The 23,813-nt window shown below is 42.3% G+C and overlaps 1 protein-coding gene across 5 annotated transcripts in view; it reads left to right on the plus strand.

The window, feature by feature from the left end:
• Window positions 1-23,813, plus strand: part of SLC39A11 (solute carrier family 39 member 11) — a 266,928-nt gene that overhangs the window by 73,835 nt on the left and 169,280 nt on the right. For 4 of the 5 annotated variants that reach the window (XM_035104080.2, XM_035104081.2, XM_035104083.2 and 1 more), the window contains one exon: window positions 7,757-7,901. In XM_035104080.2, the coding sequence (XP_034959971.2) occupies window positions 7,757-7,901 (145 nt within the window). The remainder of the gene's footprint in view (window positions 1-7,756; window positions 7,902-23,813) is intronic. The other variant, XM_060271959.1, reaches the window with a different exon arrangement.

The following is a 23,813-nucleotide window of genomic DNA, read 5'->3' on the forward strand; positions in this document are numbered from 1 at the left end:
TCAATTTCAGGTGCTTGTTTTAACATAAAAAGCCCTAATTGGCTTGGGACCAGAGTAACTGAAATATTGCCTTCTCCCATATAAACTACCTGAATCTTGAGATGTCCCTCAGAGCCTTGCAAGTGAAGTGGATAACTACTAATGAGAAGGCCTTCTGTGTGGTGGCACCCCACTATGGAATAGCCTCCCCTGACAGGCGGTGGTGCCTTTGTGGTTTTTTCAGAACCAGGTGAGGGCCCTTTTATTAAACAAATAACCTGTGCTTGAATAGTGTGATTTATTGTTTGCTTTTACCCCCCCCCCCCGGCGGTTTGCAGGAAAGGGACATATTTTTATGCTTCACTTTTTTGTCTATGTTGTTGTGTTCATGTTTGTTTCTGCGAGCTGCCCAAGGAATGCATGTTGTGGGGAAGTCATACAAATCTAGAAAATAAAACACAATTAAAGTATGTGGGTGAGATACAGTTCTTAATCATTGGACTGTGCTCAATGCCATCAACAAAATAAGCTACCTTTCTTTTTTCTGTCTCTAAAAAAAGCACCACAAGTTAAGAAGGATATTGACAAGCTGGAGCATGTGGTGCAGAAGAGGGCAACTAAAGATGATAAAGGGTCTGGAAACCAAGCCTTATGAGGAATGGCTGAGGGAGTTGGGTATGTTTAGCCTGAAAAAGAGGAGAGGAGGCATGATAGCCATCTTCAAATATCTAAAGGATTGCCACATGGAAGATGGAGCAAACTTCTTTTCTTCTGTTCTGGAGGGTAGGACCTAAACCAATGGCTTGAAGTTGCAGGAAAGGATATTCTTATAAAACACCAGGAATAACTTTCTCATGTAAGAACTGTTAGACAGTGGATCAGACTCCCTAGGGCGGTGGTGGACTCTCTTTCCTTGGAGGCTTTTAAGCAGAGGTTGGATGTCCATCTGCCATGGATGCCTTAGTTGAGATTCCTGCATTGCAGGGGCTGGGACTAGATGACTCGTGAGGGCCCTTCCAACTCCCCAATTCACTGATTCTATGAAAAGAGACACTGTTCAAGGGATAATTATAATTCATTAAAGTAGATTGACGGCACAACTGAACATGCCAGTTCAAATTTCTCTTCTGGAGTCACCATCTTGCCCATGTAGCTACTGATCTGTGGAAACAAGTGTTATTGTTTTCCACATAAAACTCATTGAGATACCGTAAAAAAGAAAAGAAAACATCGACCAAGGAAGAGAGCAACACTCTTTTGAAGTAAAGAAATCAGGACAGTACTGCAGCAATGATACCATTGAATAAAAGTGATCTTCCATGCATCACCACGTGTTCCAGATTTATGTATTGGCAGTGTTATGTGACGTAGGAGGATCTCAACATGAGGAGACAGCCCTTTTCCCCACCCAACCCTCACCCTTCTTGTCTTACCTAGGAAAAACGTCCTGATTATATTGTGTAAAAGCAGTGCAAAAGTAATGATATTTTGAAAACTGGGCTATTGTCTGCAGGCCTTTCTTTTGCGGGGGAAGGGAATCAGAAAAACCAAACTTGGGAGAAGATGACTTCACCAGGCCCGGCCTTTCAAGGCTTCTTAAAGCTCCTGTAAGCCATTCCCTTCCCCTTGTAAATCTCTGATCTCGCTTTCCTTCTCTGTGAAGACTTGTCTAATGGATATTGTTACTCAACTTGGAAAGGGGGTTGTGTCGCTTCTGTATTCCAAAGAATGCCTCTAGCACTCTATTGGGATGATATAAGTGCTATATATTATTGATACTAGAAACTACCAGCCATGTGAAATGAGAATATGCTCCTTTCTGCTATGCTCTTCTAGAGAATTGACAACTTGCCTCTCACCTGAATTGCTTTCAAACTTGTTAAGCATGATTTGGGGCTGGAAAGCGGGTTGCAAAAGGGAACAAGGGAGCTATAAACTTACATTTTGTTTTAGCCGTGCACCTTAGACACTGATTTTAGTATTATGGGAAGTCTTTCAAAGAACTAGAAGTCTTTCGGATGACTAGAGGAGAGTTCCTTCCCTTTTCACTTCTGTGAATGAGAAAACATTTGGTTTAGAAACCTTTGCATCTAGATGGTCTGTGGAATATTATTTTGCTGGCTGAAATGTGGAGACAGAATTTCATTTAAAATAGGTCTTAAAGGCTTGGACTATGATTCTCATAAGGATGATCTCTAGGGCTAAATTCAGAATCTGTGTTCATGTTTGGGAAGAGTGAACATAAAGGTTTGTGCAAAGGTTTCCAGTATCAATAATATATAGCACTTATATCATCCCAAGAGTGCTAGAGGCATTCTTTGGAATGCAGAAGCGACACAACCCCCTTTCCAAGTTGAGTAACAATATCCATTAGACAAGACTTCACTTGGCATAACAAGGGCCTCATTCCCGCACTACAAAAGCAGATGAGAGATAAATGAAATGGGATTGGAAAGTTAAAATGAAGGCAAAGCTAATTTCCCCACTCAGCCTTTTATGTAATGATTTTTTACTTTAGTAAAAAAAAAGTGCAAAAACCCCTCTGCACTGGTCTGAATTTGTTACTAAATGAGATTGCTGGTGCCCTCCTCCCTCTTCCCAATTATTCTTTTTGACATGTGAACAGGCAACCCTGTTTTAATTGTTATGACCCTTCTGTTTTAACAAAATCTCGATGGCAGTTGGTGGGTAAATGTACCCGAGCTGAATGCATCTAACCAAGTGTATGCATATCTTTAAAATAAAATTTTTATTGGGAAATATGCTGGTAATTTTGTTTCTTCGATGCTGAACAATTGTAGATTGGATTTATGATTCTATTTTGGAAGGATATATTATTGCTAATAAAAGTAAAATCTGTTGGTATGAGCATGGCTGCTTTGGGCAGGAGATGCAGCATTTAAAATAGCACCAGCAAACACACGCTGTTGCAGAGACCACCATAAACCACCTCGCTCCCCGCACAGAGTTGGAGAGATTGAATGCCTTCCCCCTCTGCAAACATTGTACTCCAGGCATTTCCAAAACCCTCAGTTGTTCCCATTAATTCCACATATTCAAGTAAACCATTGGCACTTGAGAAAAATCCTGGGAAGTGAAGGTTTTGTGTAATTGTCATGTGTACACTCCTCCAGGTAAGTACGGTAAGATGGTTTACACAACCATCATGTGTGAATATTGCACCAGTACAATTTGCTGACTGTCGTTACTCATTTGGAAGCCATATTGTATGAACAGGACCCTCCCTATCCTTTAGTGACCACTTCAGAATGGTGACCAGTAAGCATGCAAACCAGGGGTGGTTCTACTATGAAACGAATGAAGCTTCATCTTCAGCGTCCATAATCCTGGAGGGGCCCCAGGAGTGACTTCAGTCTACTTTGCTTAAAAAGTCTGGGCCTAGCAGATTTGAGTCTCACAGCTCAAGTTGATTTTGTTGTTGTTGTTGTTGTTTATATTGTAACAATCCCAAAGTTTGAGAGTCAGTAGCACAGAATTTGAAAAGGTGTGGTGATCTGCCATGGAACAACTCCATTGAAGAAGGTAACAGTGGTTGCTCAGACCTTGTTGCTGATTGCGAAGGGGCCCCCATAACAGTTCAGATTTCAGGCACCCCAAAACGTAGGTCTGCCACTGGTGCGTGCGTGTGTGCGTGCGCGTGCACACACACACACACACACACACTTTTCTACTCTGCCTTCCCACTCCTGCCCGCAGAAGGGACCAAAAATATATTGAGAAAATGGCTTCTGGTGGTGTTCAAATCTTTTGAGGCATGGCTTTGCTTTTGAAGTATGGCCATGGTGTTTGGGTTCCCACAGCATCATGGTAAAGGGTATCCATCCCTCTAATTTTGGAGCCCAGAGTGCCTAATAAGAAAAGTAGATAACAGTAGCCATACTAATTAAAGCAAACTAACACAACCATAGTAAAAGTACAGCAAGAATAGGAGCCGTCAGTTCAACCGAGTAACGTTTGAACTTGTTCCACGCTTTCCCCCTTTTGTGATCTGTGTCAGAGTTGAAAAATATGGACCAGTGTAAACATGGCGAAAAAACATTGCTTTTTTTTAATTGAGGAAATATAATTTTTCTTTCTAGCCCTGTATAACAGTGTGCTCCTATTATTAGCAAGCTTTGCTGCAGTAGTAAGACTAAAAATGCAAGCAGCATCTGTTAGCATCAGCACAGCCATTTTATGAGGGCAGGAAGGATTGTATGTGCACCCTGGTGGTGACACAACATGAAACAAGCTTGCTGGGACCATCTTGTGCCATATACAACATCTGCACCCAGCTGCGGAGATATCTTCTCTCAAAGGCTATTGTTTGCCAAGCGTTCGCAAATGTCCCCAACTCCCCATGGTTATTTCTGCTAGCTCTAATTAGCCAGATAAGCCAATTTAATGTAACTTTATTCTCCCCTTTCGTAATGCCTGTTTTAACCCACCGACACATGCTAATTTTAGGCTCTACATAGGGAGCAGCCTCTGAGTGATTCAGAGCTATCGCAGCTGGATTAAACGGAATGCCATGCTGGAGGTCATAGAGTCTTTCAGATTTGCCAAAGTTCCCTCTGCTTCTCTCTCAGTCGGGTCAGGATGTCTCCCTGCTGCCAGTAAGCAACTGGAAATAGGCTTGCATCTCTTTATTGCTTCTATTTCTGTACTAATCAGATCAGATTGGGCTTCAGCGCAAAAAGCCTGGACCTCTGTGTAGGTGACACCGGAAGCCACAGAGGGGAAGATTTAAGTGTCACCTTACTTTGAATGTAATGTTCAAAGTGTGCACGTACCGTACTTTTCTGTGTTTAAGACTAGGTTTGTTTGTTTGTTTACTCTAAAAGAATGTTTAAAAACGGGGGTTGTCTTATACATGGATAGTCGTCTCCCCCCATTTTCTTAAATTTGAGTCCCCCCAAAATAGGGGGCATCTTATACACAGGGCATCTCATACACGCAAAAATATGGTATATTGTAAGTGTATTCTTCATTTTTGCAAGAACGGAAAAATATGGTACGGTATATTGTAAGGGTATGCTTCATTTTTGCAAGAAAGGAAAAACATAGTATGGTATATTGTAAGGGTATGCTTCATTTTTGCAAGAGTTGGATGCAAAAATACCTGAGAAAGAGAGAGAGAGATCAGAAAAGCAGAAGCAGGTCATGCCCCTTAGTCCACCTCATCGTCCACAGGTTGGGAGCTACCTGCCTCTTCAGGTGTGGGTACCCCTGGAGGTAGGGGATGCTCCATCAATCAGGCTTTGCAGCATAATCTCATCCCCCCATCTCCCTTTAGGGGACTCTTCATCCTCAAGGGCTTCTGAGTCCTGAATCAGAGGGGACCATGAAACTGGGGTGTTTCTGTAGAAAGGAAAAGGTGTCCTTTTCTCCCCTTCATGAAACTCCTCTTCCCACCTGGGAGAGCTGAATTGCACTAGAAGTCTTCCATCCTCAGCTGTTCGGAGCACAGGACAGGACACACTCTTAGAGGCTGGGGATGCAATGCAAGATGGTTTTTGTTTTGTTTTGCTTTGTTTCAGGTCCCATGGATGTTGCCATAGACTTGGCCCCAGTTACCTGTGCCGGCTTCTTACATGTAAATCCGTGCGTTTGGGATAGCTTCCCTGCGTTATGCGATAGGGAATTGACATTATACAGGTGCTGCTGAAGGTCTATTTGGTGTCAGACGAGGATGTTTTTGGTGACAAAGAATGCAAGGACAGGGTATTCTTGGTTAAAAATAAAAACAAACCATTCAATGATAAATATCTGCTCTCTCCAGTTCGGTTTTCTAATTGCTGGCTTAATAGAAGCAGAGACAGCATCCTGATTAGACAGTGTTTAAAAAGGCCTAGCAAATATGTGATTAGCATGAATACTATCAGTCAGAGTACATTATGCAGATGAAGAGAGTAGAATGTTGCTCTTCATCGCTAACCACACAAACAAACAAAACCAAAGTGACCTTAGCAAGCATCTCTGTTTCTACCGTAATAGTTCAGCGTATATATTTGCTTTGTTCTTTTTCTCTCCAGTGGATATGGTGTGCACAGTTGTGTGAGGATGAGCTGTCTTAAATTACTATTTTGCCCTTAGCCTATGCTTCCGTGTGAGTAATAGATAGATATCCTACTGGTCTACCCAAAGGGGATGGGCAGGGAGACAGGTTATTTTGCCCCCGTCTGGATCTGGGAGTGACAACCCCAAGGATGACCCATTGTCTCAGAGATGCTACATTTATATCATCCTGCCAGAAAGACTTCCTTTCCCACTATATGATGAACATGAGGCACATATTTAGTGTTAAAGGGCAGCATAGTTTGTACAGTACTTTGCTACGACTTACTAGTTCTTTTGTTGGATTATCTCAAAGATTCTGTCCTGAGGGAGCAGCAGGAGTTGACTGTATATTTACTGTTGATATCAGCAAAAACTGACATAACTTAGTACTGGAAGAGTAATAAGACTTAGATGTAATCAGTATTTAAGTGATTTGGCTGTTGCAAAAATGGTGAAATTGGCTGATGAAAGGGTATGGGAAAGTGTCCAAGTTGGATAAATGCCAGGTCATATGAGGAACATTTATTAGATAATGGGATCTAGAGACAGCACAGATGCCACCAGTTATATAGCTGATGTTACGATTTCTTGACCTTTTTTATATTTCATATTTATTTTCCCTTTACTGAATGTTTGACAAAATTCATAATGTTGTGATTATTGCAACCATTTCCTCAAAAAAAGAGAACAGTAAAGAAATGGAGACGAATGCTAATTTGTGGTTGAGTTCACTCCTCATTTTTTCCCAGAGAGAACAGTGACTAATCTTTTGCCATCGAGAAATGTCCTGATGTTTCTGATGCCATCGTGAAACTTGGTCGCCTGGTTTCTTAAACTAGTAAACAAGCCTAATCTGAAATCATTTGTTTTTCTTATAAAATATGTGTTTTAAAACATACAAAAGCCACATAAATGGGATGAATAAAATGGCGAGCTTATTTGGTTTGCTTACAAACCTTTTTTTTCTTAAAACAGCAACTATGGCTTGACATTACATGCAAACCCAGCACACTTAGCCATAGCTTGTTTTGCCGCCCCACCTCAGGTGCTAACCAACCTACAGAGGCACAAGGCAACAACATCTGGAAAATGAACCAAACTCTGGAGATACAAGACATGGTTTGCTTGATCATCTGTATAACAACTTGTGGTTAGCTTGTGATTTGTTAAACTGTAGTTTGCCATAATGTGTGAACCAGGCATGTGTCCATATCCAAAGGGGGTACTGACAACCTCTTAAACAAAGGTGTTTTTTTAAATAAAAAAATCCGCACTGCAGAGCAACCAGCTGAAACTTGTAACACAGATAAATTAATAAACATTGTAGTGGGGTCTGTTCCACCTTGGAATAGTCATATTACTATTCTACACAAAACTGCATAGAATTGGGCCACAATATGTTAATAATAATAATAATAATAATAATAATAATAATAATAATAATAATACAATAATATAGCAATACAGATGGATGAGAAATCATAGAATCGTAGAGTTGGAAGGGACCCTGAGGATCATCTGGGAGAAACCCAGCCAGATGGACAGGGTGTAAATAATAAATGATTGTTATTGTTATTATTATTCCAAAACCCTGCAGTGCAGGAATACAAAGATGTCCCATACGGGGATCGAAGCTGCAAACTTGGCGTTATCAGCACCAAGCTGAAACCAACTGAGCTATCCAGGCTGATTACTCGTTTGTTTTTCTGCCTTCCAGGGTATCCCTGAGCCTCCTCACACAGCACTGGCTTTGAGCTACGATTCAAGAGTGGCGAAAGAGAAGTATGAGCAGGAGCCCATCCATCAGCAGCAGCATGACAATGAGCTGTCCATCCGGATAGGTAGAACGGCTCTACATTCAGGCAAGCATCCTGTCATATACCACCCACAGCTAATTCGGAGATATTTACTACAAAGGATGTAACCAATCTATAAAAATGAATGCATGCATGTACACACACACACACACACACACACACACACACACACACACACACCCTTCCATACGTGTGTGTATGCATGTACACAATTAGCGAATTGGTTTCAAATACAATTTTCTTCCATTGTGAAACTAGCCAGAAACAGGGCTCCTCCTCACTTCTTCTGTGTTTCTCCAAACTACTTCCATGCGTCTTAATAATTGCATCTCATATTGCTGCTAGTTTATCTCCCTTATACAGTGGTACCATAATCCGTTCCGGAGGTCTGAGTGTAAACCAAAACAGGTTGTAAACCAAGGCGTGCTTTCGCCAATGGGGCCTCCCGCCAAATTTTTTGTTCGTAATCCAAAAAAAAAGGGTTGTAATCCAAAAAAAAGGTTGCAAACCAGGATACACTCTTCTGGGCTTGATGTATTTATAATCCGAAACGTATGCAAACCAAGACATATGCAAACCAAGGTACCACTGTATCAGAAAATAGCTAAGTTAAACTTCTTCATAATAGGATGTCCTGTTTTTTTTTCCTTTTTATTAGCTGCGTCAGTGTGGGTATTCATTATTTACTTAATTTCATTTATTAACTGCTTCCTATGAAACATCTCGAAGCAATTTCACGGTACAATAAAACAAACAGGAAACAATTTATTATTATTATTATTTATTTATTTATTTAGTCATATCCAACTCTTCGTGACACCATGGAACAGAGCACGCCAGGTTGTTGTTGTTGTTATTATTATTATTATTAAAAATGTTTTCAGATCCAGCACAGGCACTGAATGGGATAAAAATCTCCACTTGGAAAGCTTGTTGAAAGAGGAAAGTCTTCAACAGCTGATGACAACAGGTCAATAGAGGCAGTGCTTGTCTGTTGTGTTAAATATGTCTGAGTTTTAAAAAAAGATATATTTAAAAAAAACCTGCAATACTGTGACAAAGGTATACCTGCTACAATTCCCTTACTAACCCACCTGTCACAGGTGCTTTCGTGTTATACTCCAATAGGTCTTTTCAGATTGTTAGTAGCTCTTGGCATTCATGGCAAGAGGGAATGGTAAAATATACATCTCAGCAAAAACCAAACTAATATTAGTTTTTGCAAATACTGTCAATATCCCCACTGTATTCGCATTGTCTTGAGCTCACCTCCATTGGCTAAGTCAGGTTGTATTGCTGTTCACATATTTTATACTGCTGCTCCTGGCAGCGGTAAACCTCTGTATTTCCACCTCACACGAAACCTGTACTATAATTTAGCTTCTAATATTTTCATAACTAGCCAGATTTCCGTACTCCTAGAAGTTTTCCAGCACTTCAGGGTCAAGGCAAGCTCAGAACAGAGCAGCTCCTCCAGTGCAGCCTTATCTGTGGACAAGCAAGAAGTAAAATAATTTGTTTTTGTTTGTTTGTTTGTTTAAAGCATTTGTAGCCTCCTCTTCAGCCCAAAAGGCTCCCAGAGTTGCTTACATACAATCAAAACAAGACAGTTCCTAACCTCAAGCTCATGATCTAAAAAAACACAAAACGAAACACAACACACAAGGGTAAAGGGTCGGGGAGGGAAGAGGAAAAGGTGGCTGATAATTGAGTGCCTGCAGTACGCCCTTGTTCTGAAATCTCCCATGAGTTTACTGGAATCATAGGACATTTCTTTTCCAAGAATGGTAACCTTGAATCTAAACTGCATTTGAATTGGGAGAACACATTTCCTTTCTCCTCAAAAGAACTTGTTTGCATTTTTATGTGTAGTGATAACATAATAATATAATTTGTAAGCAATTATCATGGAAGTGGTTTGGAGAAAATACATTTTGTTGTTGTGGACTCTGGTTTTTCTTCTTGCCTAAAGAAAAGGGTTTTTTCTTCTTCTCTTCCCTCTCCTCCTGCTTTTGTATTTTATTTTTAAAAAGATGCATGCCTGTGAACCAGTGCTCTTTATTGCTTCAGTGACTTTTCTGTTCCTTGCTTTTTGGCCTGTTGGGATGAAATCTTTCTTTCTTCTTCACAAAATGAATCGTGACTGCCAAGAAGTGCGAGGACAAATAAAATACTAACACTGAACTTTATTAATTTGCTACTTTACATGAACTTCCCAGCTATTTCCTTGCGACGACTTTTGGGGCCATCTAATACAGACGTCTCGTATTATAATGGATACTACTTGCTAATGTAGATATTGACATTTAAGCGCTGTTAGATCATCACTTCTATTTTAAAGTTTAAGCACAAGATGTTATGGCATTACTCTTGCAGTTAATTCAGAGCCAGGCAGTACAATCGGGAGGGAAATGGTCTAGGGGCGGGAAGCCTCTCTCTCTCTGGCCTGAATTTCATCAGATGATAAAAAATTAAATAATCTCCAAGATGCAGAGTGATGGATGTAGTGATAGTGAAAAGCATAGAATGCTTGGCTTTATCCCCATGTCTTAGAAAGACGATCTTCCAGTAACTAGGCAGTGCCCTTGACACAACCTCTCCTAATTATTGCTTGGTCATAATTCTGACAGGGTGGGTTGACAAAAATATCTGGGGAACGTGACAGAAGTATTTACAGTGTGTATCTCAAGTTAAGTCCGTACTTAACTTGAAGTGTACTTAACCTGAAGTGAACTTTCCCATTGAAAGTAATGGGAAGTGCATTAATCCGTTCCAGACGATGAAAAACACCCCCTAAAACAGCAGTTTAACACAAATTTTACTGTCTAATGAGACCATTGATCCATAAAATGAAGGCAATAATCAATGTACAGTGGTACCTCAGGTTAAGTACCGTATATACTGGCGTATTAGACGGCTTTTGAACCCAGGAAATTTTTTTCAAAAGTTGGGGGCCCGTCTTATACGCCGGGTCCAAGAATCTGCAGTCACCGCATACGGTGGGGGGAGCTCAAAAACGGCCGCATCCCCACTGTATGCAGTGACCATATGAACGCAAAGAAGCGCGCTCGGGAGGGGGCTGCTCCCCGCCAGGGAGAATGGCTCCCTCATGGCTTTGTGACCTGGATCAGCGCAGAGATACAGCTTTGTGTATTTCATTGGTGTCAAGCTGCTGCCTCTTCTCTTTTTGTCAGCGCAAAGCAAAGGGATCTCTCCGTCTCTCTCTCTCTCTCCGCTCTCTCTTTCACTGCTGCTCAGCGTCTTTCGCTGGCTGTGTGAGCCTCCGATGTCTCTGCCCCTCTATCGCTATCCTCTCTATGGTTTCTCTCCCTCTCCCTGGCTTCTATTCCCCTTTTGCTCACTGAGCCAGCCTCGTTGTCTCTCTCTCCGCTCTCTCTTTCACTGCTGCTCAGCGTCTTTCGCTGGCTGTGTGAGCCTCCGATGTCTCTGCCCCTCTATCGCTATCCTCTCTATGGTTTCTTCCCCCCCCTTTTGCTGTCTCTGCCTCCCTCTCCCTCTCCCTCTCCCTCCTTTTGATCGATGTCTCTGCTTCTCTATCTCTCCTGTCTCTGGCTTCTTTCCCCCTCTCAATAACTAAGCAAGCAAGCAAACAAACAAACCACCATTTCCCCGGCTGCAGACTTGAGTGCTGGAGAAGACAGCCTCCCCTCCCCGCCAAAAAAGGGCTGGAGTACATCCCAAATTCTATATTTTAACTTGAAAAGTAAGGGGTCGTCTTATACGCCCAGTCGCCTTATACGCCAGCATATACGGTACTTAATTGGTTCTGGAAGTCCGTACTTAACCTGAAGCGTACTTAACCTGAAGCGAACTTTCCCATTGAAAGTAATGGAAAGTGGATTAATCTGTTCCAGATGGGTCCGTGGAGTACTTAACTTGAAAGTACTCAACCTGAAGCATACTTAACCCGAGGTATGACTGTATAGTGAACCTGCAGGAAATGGGGTAGTAGGCCTGGCACATACCAGACATAAAAAAGATGACCTTCTAGGAAAAGGATTGCACATATTTCTTTTTCCTTCTCCTATGCCAGATCTACATTTGACATGTTGGCGCATTGCTTGAATTGAAACTGCTTTCGAGCATGTGTTGGGCGTACATGTGAGCTATGTTCACTGTTCAGAAGAGCTGTTCTTACATAACTTACATAACTCTGGCAGCATTTTCTTTTAGTGAAGAGCTAGCCCCCAGAGAGTATGATGAAGGACTTCTGGGTCGAGATTCTATCTTGTCCATTATAACTTGGCATAAGTTTCTGTTGTTGGAAAAAGAAGGCAGCTTCTAGTTGTGAGCATGTCTCCCGTCATGCATAGTGTTGGTTTTGCAGCATGCCACCCAGGATATAAGCACAAAGGAAGGAAGTGCTATATCCCTGCCCCAAGGAATTTAAAACCCTGAGGTATGAATTGGGGAGAGAAGAAAAGGAAGGGCAGCTGCTCATCTTTAGACTTGGTCGTGGGTGTTCTTGATTAATATGGGTGTCTTCAGTGCAGCATCAAGCCTGGCCCATTAAGAAGAGGGGGTTTGTTGGCTGTTGGGGCCAAATTTCCACCTTCTGATGAATTGCTATTTTGTTCTTACGAGAGGTTAGCAGGTGAACGTTTCCTGGTGTTCGGGCATAAAAAGCCACTGGGGAAATGCATTTCACAGTTTGAAATGTAGTTCAATCCCCAACAATTTTCAGATGCAGAGTGATTGGTTTAATTCTAAATTGGATTGCAGACAGTGCAAAGGGAGCGCAAGCTTACCTTGGGGGGGGGGGGAATATCCCTCTGGTGTCTTTTCTCCTCTTTTTTAATTCTAATAATTTTTCTTAAGTGTGCCTTTTCACTATGCCAATCCCTCCCCTTCCCCTGGTTTCTTGGCTGTCACAGCACTGATGTGGGAAAAGTCTGCTGCTTCACAATCCCCCAGGTTCCTCACATAAATGTCAAACGTAATTTCAATACCAAATGTGCAGACAGTATTTCCCAGCCTTAGAGGGAAGCCAGTGGCTTGAGCCAGGCAAAATCATCAAGGTGTTAGCTGTGCATTTGGCTTCATGATAAAAAAAAGTACTTTAGCAGGTAATCGGTTTATAGTTGCATGAGCTGTCATAGACACCCTTCTTCTTTATAAGATGTATGAAGAGGTGATTGGTGTGTGCGTATCAACACACACACACACACACACACACAGAGAGAGAGAGAGAGAGAGAGAGAGAGTTGTTCAGGCACAAGCTAATATTGTCAAAATAAAAGGATGATGATGAAGAAGAGTTTGGATTTGATATCCCGCTTTATGACTACTCTAAGGAGTCTCAAAGCAGCTAACATTCTGCTTTCCCTTCCTCCCCCACAACAAACACTCTGTGAGGTGAGTGGGGCTGAGAGACTTCAAATAAGTGTGACTAGCCCAAGGTCACCCAGCAGCTGCATGTGGAGGAGTGGAGATGCGAACCCGGTTCCCCAGATCACAAGTCTACCGCTCTTAATCACTACACCACACTGTCTAAGAGATTCATTTGAGTGCTGGTGCCTGAGATACAAATTACTATAGTCATGTGGATCAACAGACAGGTCATTGTACCTTCCAGACAGACATCTAATTGTTTGATATAAGAGGCAGTGCTTTATGAGAGCTGCTCCTGGTAATATCCAACATTTATCTGTCAAGCGACAACCAAAATTGTTGGAATTAGGGTTGAACTTAGGGATGAAGGTGAAGGGCTGGTCATATAGACAGGGAGGGCCATGTTTCTATGGGCCCGTCATGAGGAAGCTCATGTAAGACCCCAGTTCCTCTAGATTTTTAGGCTATGGATCATCCAGATAGTTAGTTTCAGTTTTGACTCTTGAAAACACTGGAACAGAAAGCGCATCTTGCTCATCCTTGTAAGCATCTCCTGCTGTCCTTGAGCTGTGCATATTGCATATCCATAATTACCGAACTTAATGAAGTGTTGTATCTGTAGTTATGCTGCTCTTTCAATGCTATATACATCTTTCCAGGTAGAGTCATTTTCTTAGCTATCGTAACTCTGTTAAGTGGATGAGGTAGGCTTCTTTTTATGTCAGGCACAATACTGGTGTGCTTTGAATTTTAAAATATTTCAACACTTCTAGTGATATGTCGGGCACACTTATTCAGTGAATGTATTGGGAATACTGTTCTGTAATGCTTTCCTCGGCAGTAGAAGTTTTGTGATGATAAAATGTACACTTGAATATCTTTTTTCATTTTGGGCTTTGGACTGGTTAACAGCACAGATTTCACTCTGGAGCATATGTGTTGTCTGTTGGGTACTCTCTGAGTAGAAAATTAATAATCAAATAGGAGCTAATCTGAATGAATTAACTGTTGGCATTTCTTCGCTGTGCTGTCTGTTGCCAATACATCTTTGCCTCTTGGTGATGCAAGTGTGTGTAGGGATGTGTAAATGAGCATCCTGAAAACTCATGCCAGTGAATTCGTTTGCTTGTGGCTAAGGCAAGATGATCAGGGCATGGCTGCTAAAGGGCAGCAAGTAGTTAAAAGAGGCATGTGGGAAATAACTACTGAAGGAAACTTTGGGAAGGGAATTTCATTCTCAAGGTTATTAAATGGGGCTTGAGGGCTTCCTAATGCCATCTATTATAAATTAAAACTCTGTAATTTACAAAATGCAACATGATTAATAAAATAAATGCCACGCTTTAACCAGAATCTTTCATCCTGGAAGCTGTAGGCCTTTGCATGTAGAGGATGCGAAAGGATTAAATTTTCTCTCTCGGAGATGCTCAGGCCCTTGGGGATTAAATTGGAGGATTTTATAATTTGTGCTTGAATTTTCATGCAGTGAAGGATGGCCTAGTGCAGTGTTTCCCAACCAGTGTGCCTCCAGATGTTTTGGGACTACAACTCCCATCATTCCTGACCACTGGTCTTGCTAGCTAGGGATGATGGGAGTTGTAGTCCCAAAACATCTGGAGGCACACTGGTTGGGAAACACTGGGCCTAGTGGATAACAAATTGCACTTGAATTTATGACCATTCCCAGACCCTGCCCTTCATTATTGTAGAGGCTTTGGTCATCTTTTCACAATCCATGGATGCTGAGGTTATTATTTGGTATTAAGAGTTTTGCTTGCAGTTTGCTTAACACATTAAGTAAAGATGGGGTTGCAAGCTCATTAATCGCCTTGCCCTTGCTCCTGCCAACTTTTAGTATTTGTTTCACCCACCTGAGGTCCCGACCACGTTGTTCTAGTAGCGTGAGAATGAAGGCTTCAAAGACTCCTTGCTTAATCTGGGTGTCTCTTTCACAAGTTGTCACTAATCTCATTTCCTGCTTGGCAGGGGGCTGGACTGGATGGCCCTTGTGGTCTCTTCCAACTCTATGATTCTATGATTCAACCTTCAACCTGCCCTTCAATTGTGTGCAACAAATTTAGGATGGAAATTTAAATAATTACTGATCATGTAAACAAAATATGCTGCTGGGACCCTGAGTTGTTAGTTCTGGGGTCTTTTGATTTGCTGGAATGCTTCTGAATTTAATGACTTAGGAACACCTTTATTCTGCCAGATCTAAATGTCATCATGCAATAATTTTTTTTTTTGGGTCAGTAGATTGGGAGCATTGGGTAGTACCTCTGGTGGGGGATACATCATGCTCCTTGTGGGGTAGTTTGTTCACCTTTGGTCCCTACCCTGCACTCAGCTCTCATCTGTGGCTGCTAGAAATTGTCAGCATGTGACAGTGGCTACGCCCTGGGAAATGGCTTCGACTGACTGGCTAAACCAGGGGAGCGTAGTCGATGAGTCTCAAAGCCTTGTTGAGTTAGGGACTTCCCCTACATGTGAAGACAGGTTCCAACAGATGGAGCGGACAAGGCCAATAGTGGGTGCTGTGTGCTGGAGCCCTGCTGCTTCCTTCCCAAAGCTGGGGGGGGGGCTTTAGGAAGGTGGTGGGAGGGCTGTTGGTCCCCATTGAAGCATTGCACCTCCCTCCCTACGCAAGGCAGAAGCTTCCCGGGCTTTGGGAAGTAGGCACCAGGCTTTAATATTTTAATATTCTGATTTGCTGGGAACATTTAGGGGACTAGCCTAATCCCCCCTAGTCCACTGACTGCACACCACTGCTAGTCCCGATTGTTCTGGTTATAATTTCCAGTTTAATTTCTGCTTCTCCCGCCTTGGGCTCCTGCCCTAGGTACACGTCTGTGTACATTTGGTGTTTTGTTTCGCTTGCCCCCTTTTCTCTACTAGAAACGCTTCTATGAGATAACAGACACTGGCATGCCAAGTTCCTCCCCGCCCTTTTGATGTGCAGCTTTGATGCCAGGTGGATCTTGCCAACCTGGCTGTGCTTCCAGCCTCAGGCCCACAAGCAAGTGGACATCTGGCTACCGGCCAAGCTCCAGACAAGGGCTTGTTACCAGTAATGCTGCTTGCTTTTAACGGAGTCATTTTCTTTCCACAAATTGATTTCCCCCCTCTTATTCCTTCTGGTAAGCCAAATATAGCTCCCCTCTGCCAGGCTAATGATCATTTGGAAAGCAAGAAGTGCCTTGATTCCCCTCATTTCTAAGTAACTCTTAAAGTGGAACTGGGTGGAATGTACTTAGGAGCTGTGAAACTGACGCAGATCAGAAATAGACGGCTGTAGCCACACTCTTGCTTCTCCCGTTTTCATATATGAGAGATGTATGCCACTGCCTTTATTTGCTTAACATTTTGCATGGAAATTAGACACCTCATACTTGGCAGAACATGGGTTTTATTCAGTTTTCATGTTGAAACCTGTCTCCCTGATTAAATGGACAAAAAGGGGGGGGGGAAGAGGAGCCAAACTTTTGGTGTCAGTTGTACCAAAGGATGGTGAAAATGCAGGGAGCAGTTTTAACACATAGAGCTTAATTTCCTCTTGGAAAGGTGGTGTTTGAGTGCAAAACCTCCTTTTAATCTCCGCATTAATTTGAATCCATTAATTTGAATTCTTTTGGAAATCGTTTTAACGTTTCGCTGTAGGATCTTCTCTTTTGTCTCGCGCTGTGCTGTCGTTTGTACAAGACGGAAAGATTAAAATCAAGATAGGGGCAGACTGCTTTAGATTAGCGCACGACGATTGAGTCGTGTGAGAAGAGTGGCCGAGCTGCATTTTGCAGCCATAAAACCACATTTGATTCATTGCAATAGTTTTTGAGAAACTGGCATGCATATTTGAAATTTCAATCTGGGGTGGGCTATCAAATAAATAGCTTATGCAAAGTGCAAGATTTGCTTTGTTTTCAGCGTTACATTCGTATGATAATGAAGTTAGTATGTTCAGTTGATATTCTACATTCTTAGGCACTTGGGAAAGGCACTGAGAGAGCGAGCGAGCGAGCGAGAGAGAGAGAGTGGCGGGGGTGGCGGGGGAGGGAGAGAGAGAGAGAGAACCAATTTCTCTTCATGTCTTCAAGTTCATCTATCAAAATCACTGATGCTGCTTACTTGAAAAGTTCATCACATTCACCAAGGGTGGGCATGTAATTAATCTAGAAAAATAGCTTATTTCCAGATATGCATCTAGCTACTTATTGCTTTATAAATCAGGTGGATGCCAAAGTAATTCGGGGGAGGAGGCCCTTATTTTTGAAGTACGTTGTTCAAAATTCCTACTGCTTTGTTTAGAATATTTTAATTGCTTTCCTTTTTCCAATTCCAGAGAGCATTTTCAATGAAAGAATCAAACCAAATTATGGCGGTAAATCTAATCTTAGGAACCATTTACAAAGCAAATGTGTGCTATAGACGTCAAAGCTAAAACAGCAGGACGCATAACAGAGTGTGGTGCTGATGATGCCAAGGCTGCAGGTTTGATCCCCTTATGCGGCAATTGCAGGGGTTTGGACTAGATGATCTTTGGGGTCCCTTCCAACTCTGCAATTCGATCATTCTATGACCACCAGTTGTTATATATATTTTTAAAAAGAAAATAGGGAAGTTTTTGTTGGAGATTCATTGCCCGTGTCTGCAGTCATGGGATTTTTGTCTATCACATGATGGTGTATGTTTTGACTCCACAGAGTGGGAAGTGACGAAGACAGGATGTTTGTATTACTGTGTGCTGTGAAGTGGGACTATTGGCCTTTGTTCTCTCTCTTTGCTGTCTGATGCTAGAGAGAGAGGGAGTCGTGTTGCAGTGCTCCGTGTGTGTTTATATGTAAATAAAAGTAGATTAGCAAAAATGCTGAGTTGCTGAGTTCTGTTACGCAATTGCGAACACTCTGCAGATCCCTGAGTGTGCTGATGTCAGTTGGCATCAGTCGCTGTGATGTTTGGACTGGAGAAAGCTTTTGAAGCTCCCGAACGATCGGCCAGGAGGGAGAGAACATGCCACATACTCGTGAGTAGGAGATCCTAACAGTTTTCACCTCTCACTGAAAGCAATATAGGGGAGGAAGCGGTCTTGCACATCTTTCTAAGTAGATAATTTGATAGCGAGGGTTTCACAATGAAAAGGGCGCTGCCGTCACAGAATAAGGGATAACAAGAGTGCAGAATAGAACCCTTGAATAATAAAGTGTTGCAAGCAGTATTTTGGGCATCAGAGTGGACCCATACAGCTTTGCTCCTATATAATGATGCTCTCAAGTACAGTGGAACCTCGGGTTACGTTAGCCTCAGGTAACGTAAACTTTGGGTTGCGAAAGCGGCAAACCCGGAAGTGTTTCGCCGCTCATGCATGCGCAGAAGCTGTCTCTCCGGTTGCGAAAACTTTGGGATACAGCCAGACCTCCAGAACGGATCCCATTCGTAACTGGAAGTACCACTGTACGCAGATGCAAGAAACCTGCCATTCATGATTTATTTAATTTTAAGTGCATCCCTTTGGTACTAATGTTTGTAGGCCTTTTTGTCTGTGTTGAAAAACTTCATATGTTGCAGCATTTTGCCACACGCTCAGAGCATAACTTTGCTGCAGAACCTGCAGGTCTGTGCTGACGGTTGACTTTCTTTGACAGCTCTGGAGATGTGGCTCAATAAAATCACAGCAGCTGCTGAACAGCGCAGAGAAAAGTTAGGTGAGACTGACGGGGAGAAGGGATGGCAAGGCAGCCGTAATATTTACTGCTAGGCTGAATGCTTAAGTTGAAAAGTGAGCTTATCAGAGGGAACAATGTCTCCCCATAGCACTCTGAGTGAGTGTTCTTTTCCCATTATTTTCACATTATTTGGTCCTAGTCCAAATATAGCGCCTGCATCAGCTCCATTCTTATTGTGTTGCTTCCCCCCAACAGGTCTATAATGCCAGCCATTGCCAATCTGGAATCACACTGTAAATATGGCGATGTTGTGGTGCTACAGAGCCAATCAGATAGCCAAAGGGAGATGATTCTAATGAGGGGCATCCTCACCTTCTTGTCTGTTGGGTCAGTTAACATCCTTGTGTTCGGCTGAGTACTTGGAAAATATTCCAGAATGGTTGATAGATGTTTCCTCCAGCTAATGACTGGATATGTTTAGCTGCGAGAGCAGGGTTTGAGACCAGTGCTCTGTATAGGGGTGTGTGGGAAAAGAAAGGAGTTGATATTTTGAATTTGGAGGGAGGGTTCAGTTGGACTGATATCCTGGAAGGTCCAAACAGTTGCTCTCTTTGGGAATCCGATGCAGAAGTTGGCAACTTCGTTGTCTCTTGTTGGGGTTCATTGTTTGCCACGTGTTCAGCCCTATCTGCAACTTTCAAACCTAATTCAGAATTCAGCGGCCAGGTTGCTCACTGGAGCCAGGCGATTTGAGCATGTTACACTGATCCTGGTCCGACTGCACTGGCTACCGATTAGTTTCTGGGCCCAATTCAAAGTGCTGGTTTTGAAGCAGCTCAGGAGCCCAATACCTCAAGGACTACCTCTTTCCATATGAACCAACCCAGACCCTGAGATCATCCTCTGAGGCCCTCCTTTGTGTGCCTCCTCCATGAGAGGTCCAGAGGGTGGCAACACGAGAACGGCCTTCTCTGCAGTGGCTCCCCGTCTGTGGAATGCTCTCCCCAGGAAAATTCGCCTGCTGCCTTCATTATGCACCTTTAGGTGCCAGGCAAAAAACTGTTCCTTTTTAAGCAGGTCTTTGATTGATCCGATTGACATCTTATGCCCTTTTTAAATGTGGTGGGCATTTTTTTTTTTTTTTGCCAGGGGTGGGGCTGTTATCGGGTTGTTGTTTTTATTTTGATTATGTATTTTGTGGTATTATAGTTTGATTTTATTCTGAGACCTTCGGGTATAGGGCGGTATATAAATTCTAATAATTATATATATATATACATATACATATATACATATATATATATATATATATATATATATATATATATATATATATATATTAGAAGGTCCATGTTTGCTAAAGCACAATGTTCTCCGAAACCGCTTACCCAATCCTTCTCAAATTTGGCCACAACCTCACATTCCCCTACAGGAGTGTTTCCATACACTTACATTGGATAGAACTCACCTAAGACAGGTAAAAAACCGACACCGACAACCCCACCACCCCCACCAGAGGTAGACTGGATCCCCCCCCAGGAGTCACAGGGATGAACTGGGGGGGGGGGATACAGGGTGGGGGGAGTCACAGGGATGAACTGAGGGGTGGGGGGAGGAGGGGGTACAGGAAAGAGGATCAAAACAGTCACAGGGATATGCCGACCGATTGGGGGGAGGGACCACTACAACGTGTGGCAGGGTACAGCTAGTAATAATAATAATAATAATAATAATAATAATAATAATAATAATAATAATAATAATGAAAAATAAACACTGCATTCAAAGAAAGGAATAATTAATTGTGAGCTCTGCAAATAAGCATTTGGAAAAGAGAGAGAGAGATGTTTTAATCTGCCCTCGGGGCTATGGCACTGAGATGATGTTGTCCATTCATTCATAGCCTCTGTGAGAGGCAGGAAAGGCCTGCAAAATCAAAATGAAAACAATTCTGGCAAAATTAACTGCCCCTCTCCCAGCAATGCTTCAACTAATGAAAAACTGTCAGATTCAGTTCTCCGATGTTTGAATAGCTCTCTATCTTTGGGGTGTGGTGCATTTTCTTTTCTCCCTTGGAAGCTTTGCATACTTGGCTTTTAAAAAAAGAAAGAATCAAATTTCTTAATGGTACTAAATTGCCTCTCTTGCTCTCATGTTTGTTGGTGTTCCTCTCTTTTACTTGCTTGGCATCTCCTAGTATTTGTTGATATTTTCATTTGACACATTTTAATTCGGCTCCTTCTAAATTGAGACAGGGAGACAGTTTTAGATCAAGGTTTTCTTTCATGTGGTATATGGCACAGGATGATGAACTCTGCCTTTGGACTAAAATAAAAATAAAAATCAATATTTTATTATTTCACCCCCTTTGTTCCCTTTTAAAGGAAGCCTTAACAAATACAGATATTGACTGTGCTGACCAGGCTCCTGTTCGCACCGTAATTGCTCACTGAATCATTCGCCTATGGCTGCTTTGTTATAAAAACCTAAGAAAGCTGATTGCGAGAGCTTAGCAGGAGAGCAAATCTTTGAAGGATTTAATCTGGCAAAACAGCAGCTTCCTGTCCTGCCAAAGTATTTTTTTTTTAAGTGAACTGTCATTTGTGTAAGTATATCATCTTTTTCATGCTCGGTGATCAATTAATTGCTTTTCAGGGTCTTCCTCCCACAGCATTTGACTGCTGTATTGCAAGTTTATATTGTCCACAATTCTACTCTTCGGAACAAGCATTTCCCCACAGTTGTAGTGAATTTGGGACATTATCTTGAAAATGGTGTCTGGTTTGTTTGTTTGTTTGTTTTTGTCTGCCTATGTCATTGATTACAGGTAAGTAATATTATGTGTACAAATGTAGAGATCCTTCCCACTTTTTTGGGTATATTCACTTCGCATTTCCAACAGTGCTCCAGCAATCTTTGACTTTTTATTATTATTGTCAAACCTTTTTACTGGCTTCCTGTGCTCTCAGCCTGGGGCACAGAACGGCTGGCTTCCTATCCAAGTTTCCAGCCCCTTGTCCAACGCTGCCTTTGATCTCTCTTCTCTGCCAATATTTGCTGGTCTGTGTACAGTAGTCTCCCCACGCCTTGCCAAGCTGCCATGCCTGGGTGTGCTAATGCAGTCCAAGCATCATTGGCAGCGAGTGATGCACAACAGTAACAACAGAAATTTTTTAAAGCAGCTGTATCTTGGCAATCATCCAACGCCACTGGATAACAGGTGTGTGTGTGGGGATTTCTGCCTCCTGCCAGTTGCCGATAGAGGCCTTGCTGCTCTTGCCTATCACACCTGGTGTGGTTTTAACTTTGCAGAGAATGACACTGTTACTTCACTTCTGCACAGTGATTGGTTTATACTGCTATTGCAGGGGTGGCCAACTCCCAAGAGACTGCTATCTACTCACAGAGTTAAAAACTGGCAGTGATCTACCCCCTTTTGGGGGGTTCGGGTCAAAATTGCTTGAGCTTTTTTTTAGGAAGGAGGAAGGCCCATTTTTTGGGGGGGGGGTTTCAGGTGAAAGTTGTTGAGTTTTTTCAGGGAGGAGGTAAAATGTTGGGCTTTTTTTAGGGGAGCCACAGTTGTTCAGCTTTTTTGGAAGGAGCCAATGATCTACCAGTGATCTACCGCAGACATCCATCCAGTGATCTACCAGTAGATCACGATCTACCTGTTGGACATGCCTGTGCTATTGTATTGGGCCGGCTTAGGTTGACAGCTGTGCAGATAGCTCAGTCCTGAACGGTGATCAAGTTTCACACGTAGCCTGAAGGTGATCCTTAACAGGAGCACTAATGAACGGTCTCACAACAGCTGCTTACAAATATGTATGCTTTTAATTTTCTGTGCCGTTCCTTATCAGGAAAATGGCTAGCACTCACCTCTTGAGTTTGCCCAATTGCACTCCCAATTGCGTGTAATCAATACTCTGGTAGCTCATTTTTTTGAACAAGAGGGAGGACGTGGGGGAGATACAACAAAATGGTTTTATTGTGTGTCAGCTTTGGAAAAAACTGGCGTGGAAATAGAAGGTTGCAGGAGGCCAGGAGAAATAGGATAACTTTTACGTAGTCCCAAACACTCCAACCTTTCTTCGTAGGTGGAGCTGCTCCTTCCTTTTGGTAATTTTAGTTTCCCTTTTCTGAACCTTTAGTAGTCCATACATGTAATGCTTAAAAGGGAGAGTTCACACTTCCCAGTGTTTGGGCCTTTCCGCATTGGTTGTTTCGTCGGTAAGGAAACACAAAGGAGGTAGGCATTTATCATTTAGAGATGGGATCTGGAATGGCACCTCTGAAATGGCCCTCCAGTTGTCAATGTTACTCTGCTTTATTTTTATTTTAAAGGGTACAAAGTAATTGAATGAGGAGGGTTATCTTATATTCAAATGTTTTAAACATTGACACTGAAGACAATTCTGTTTGGAAAGTGTTTGGGCAATGCATTGTTCTTTTAAAGCACAGAGAGGCCATAAAACAGGTGTAATTGGCCGATAAGGACCATATCAGTCAGAGTTACTCTGCCATGTCCTCCTGTCTGCTCCTGTGAAGGGCATGTTTAGCTTGCTCAAGCCGAAATGTTTACTTCTTATAGTGACCAGGACTCATAAGAAGATGCATTTTACCGCTAATGCTTTCTTCATCATGAATTGTCTATTTTAGATTCCCTGGTGTCATGTAGTGTAGATATCTGATATCTGATGTTGGTTTCTTCTGCTATGACTTCCTTTATTTGTGTGGTTTTTCCAGTCTAGCACTAGAATTTCAGGAGGCTCACTGAGCATTGCCATTTCTGGGAGGATGCATGTGAAAAATCCCTACCTTACATACATTCCTATGCATTTATTTACATCTATTTGTGGCTGTTCCTCCTCCAATTTGTTGTTGCTTGGGAGCATTTTTTAAAAAAAATCTGAAAGGTTATTTTCACTGCATGATGTAATCCAGT

Source organism: Zootoca vivipara, chromosome 2, assembly GCF_963506605.1.
Source record: "Zootoca vivipara chromosome 2, rZooViv1.1, whole genome shotgun sequence".
Taxonomy (NCBI): Eukaryota; Metazoa; Chordata; class Lepidosauria; order Squamata; family Lacertidae; genus Zootoca; species Zootoca vivipara.